Raw genomic sequence first — 2,697 nt, 5'->3', positions numbered from 1 at the left:
GATGACTGAAACTCAGGTAAATCTTAGTTTTCAACAATCCCTTAATGCTTTGCTTGAAGACTACAAGGATGTATTTGGAGAGCCAAAATCCTTACCTCCCTCTAGAGACTATGACCACCAGATACCCCGAATACCAAATTCCAAACCTTTCAAATTAACACCCTACATACATCCTCACAACCCAAAAAATGAAATAGAAAAGCAGGTGAAAGAAATGCTCAATAGTGGCATTATTCAGCTTAGTCATAGCCCGTTTGCCTCTCCAGTTCTATTGGTGAAAAAGAAAGATGGAACTTGGAGGTTTTGTGTTGATTATAGACAACTAAACGACCTAACCATTAAAGATAAATTTCTAATACCTATCATAGATGATTTAATAGATGAACTTTTTGGAGCCAAACTCTTCTCCAAGATTGATCTAAGAGCCGGTTACCATCAAATCAAAATATATCTTACTGATATTCCAAAAACTGCCTTCAAGACACACCTTGGATTGTATGAGTTCACTGTCATGCCCTTTGGGCTTACCAACGTACATGCAACCTTCCAAAGCCTTATGAACCATGTATTAGAACCTTACTTGAGGAAATTTGTGCAAGTCTTTTTTGATGACATTCTTGTATATAGTCCAGATCCAGACACTCACCTTCGTCACCTCAAAACTGTCCTAGAAACACTCAAATCCCGCTCCCTATTTGCCAAGCTTTCCAAATGCATCTTTGGACACTCCCAAGTAGAGTATTTGGGACATATTATCAGTGGAAATGGAGTACTGGCAGATTCCTCTAAGGTTAGGACTTAGGAGCATGATAGAATGGTCTACCCCTACATCAATTAAGGCATTAAGGGGATTCATAGGGCTTACAGGCTATTACAGGAGGTTTGTGAGAGGGTATGGACTCATTGCCAAGCCACTTACAGAATTATTGAAGAAGGATAAGTTTTGCTAGAATGAACAAGCTGAAATAGCCTTTCAGAGACTTAAGCAACTGATGATTAGCACTCCAGTCCTAGAACTTCCCAATTTTTCACTTCTCTTTGTTTTGGAAATAGAAGCCAGTCACAAGGCTTTAGGTGCAGTTCTGACGCAGCAAGGGAGGCCTATTGCTTTCATGAGTCAAGCTCTGGGGCCTAAGAACTTGGGCTTATCCATATATGAGAAGGAGCTGCTGTCACTTATCATAGCTGTGACTAAGTGGAAGCACTACTTGCTTGGAAGTCATTTTATCATTAAAACAGACCATCAAAGTTTAAAATACTTGTTAGAGCAGAAGATAACTACCCCCGTACAACAAAAAATGGCTCACTAAATTGTTGGGACTGGATTATGAAATACAATATAAGAAGGGGAGAGAAAACCTTGTGGCTGATGCACTGTCTAGGAGAGGCTATGAAGAAGACAGCTCTACTCACAGCCTTTCAATCATGAAACCTACATGGCTAACAGAAGTCCTGGAAAGTTACAAAGGGGATAGTACAGTCTCCAAGCTAACTAGTGCCTTGACCATTAAACCTGATTCCATCTCAAATTACTCTTTTACTGGTGGTTTACTCAGGTATAAAGGTAGGGTATACATTGGCTCTTCAGGGGGCTTGAGACAGAAATTGATAACTTGCTTTCATGAGTCACCAGTAGATGGACATTCAGGCAACTTGGGAACTTATCAAAGGTTGAAAGGATCTTTTTTTTGGCCAAGGATGAGGGGAGAAGCAAAAAAGTGGGTGCAACAATGTGATGTTTGTAAGAGAAGCAAGTCAGAAAATTGCAAATCACCAGGGCTGTTGCAACCCTTGCCCATTCCTGAACAAGCATGGCAATACATTTCCATGGATTTCATTGAAGGGTTACCCAAGTCCCAAGGATATGAAGGGATTCTGGTTGTCAATGACAGGTTCACTAAGTATTGCCACCTCATAGCCTTGCCACCGAAATATATAGCACAATCAGTGGCCAACATGTACTTTGAGAACATCTACAAGCTGCACGGATTGCCATTAAGCATTGTTTCAGATAGGGATAGGCTGTTTACCAGGTTATGCTGGCAAGAGCTATTTGGGAAGCTAGGCACTGAGTTGTACTATTCTACTACTTACCATCCCCAAATAGATGGTCAGACAGAAAGATTAAACAGGTGTGTAGACACTGATTTAAGGTGTTTGTGTTTCCGGTAACCTCACAAATGGAAGGCCTTGTTAGCTGCTGCAGAATGGTGGTATAACACAAACCATCACACAGCCTTAAAGATGACCCCATTTCAGGCCTTATATGGTTATCCACCTTCTCAATTAGGCATGGATGCCTTGGAAACCCCAGTGGCCGCCGTAGAACAATGGTTGGGGGACAAAAAGAAGTGGAACGACTTGCTAAAGGAAAACTTTGTAAAAGCTCAGAATCGAATGAAGCAGTTTGCTGATAAGGTCAGGAGTGAAAGGAGCTTTCAGGTAGGAGACTTAGTTTATTTGAAGTTGCAACCTTACAAGCAAACATCAGTAGCAATTAGAAGGAACCTGAAGCTATCCTCCAAATACTATGAACGCTACAGAGTTCTACAGAAAGTGAGAAATGCTGCCTATACATTGGAGTTGCCATCTAGTTCATTGATCCATCCAACCTTCCATGTTTCATTACTTAAACCTTCAACTAAGATTCATGAAGTATCTAAGGAACTTCCCTTAACTACTACAGATGGACTGTGA

General features: G+C 40.9%; 1 protein-coding gene across 1 annotated transcript; it reads left to right on the top strand.

The window, feature by feature from the left end:
* The first annotated feature begins 2,244 nt into the window (after positions 1-2,244).
* On the top strand, positions 2,245-2,697 carry LOC113766060. The gene has a single exon (XM_027310285.1). The coding sequence runs from the start codon at positions 2,245-2,247 to the stop codon at positions 2,695-2,697; it is 453 nt and encodes a 150-aa protein (XP_027166086.1).

Source organism: Coffea eugenioides, chromosome 3 (genome assembly GCF_003713205.1).
Source record: "Coffea eugenioides isolate CCC68of chromosome 3, Ceug_1.0, whole genome shotgun sequence".
Classification (NCBI taxonomy): Eukaryota; Viridiplantae; Streptophyta; class Magnoliopsida; order Gentianales; family Rubiaceae; genus Coffea; species Coffea eugenioides.
This window is presented reverse-complemented; position numbering and strand designations above follow the sequence as displayed.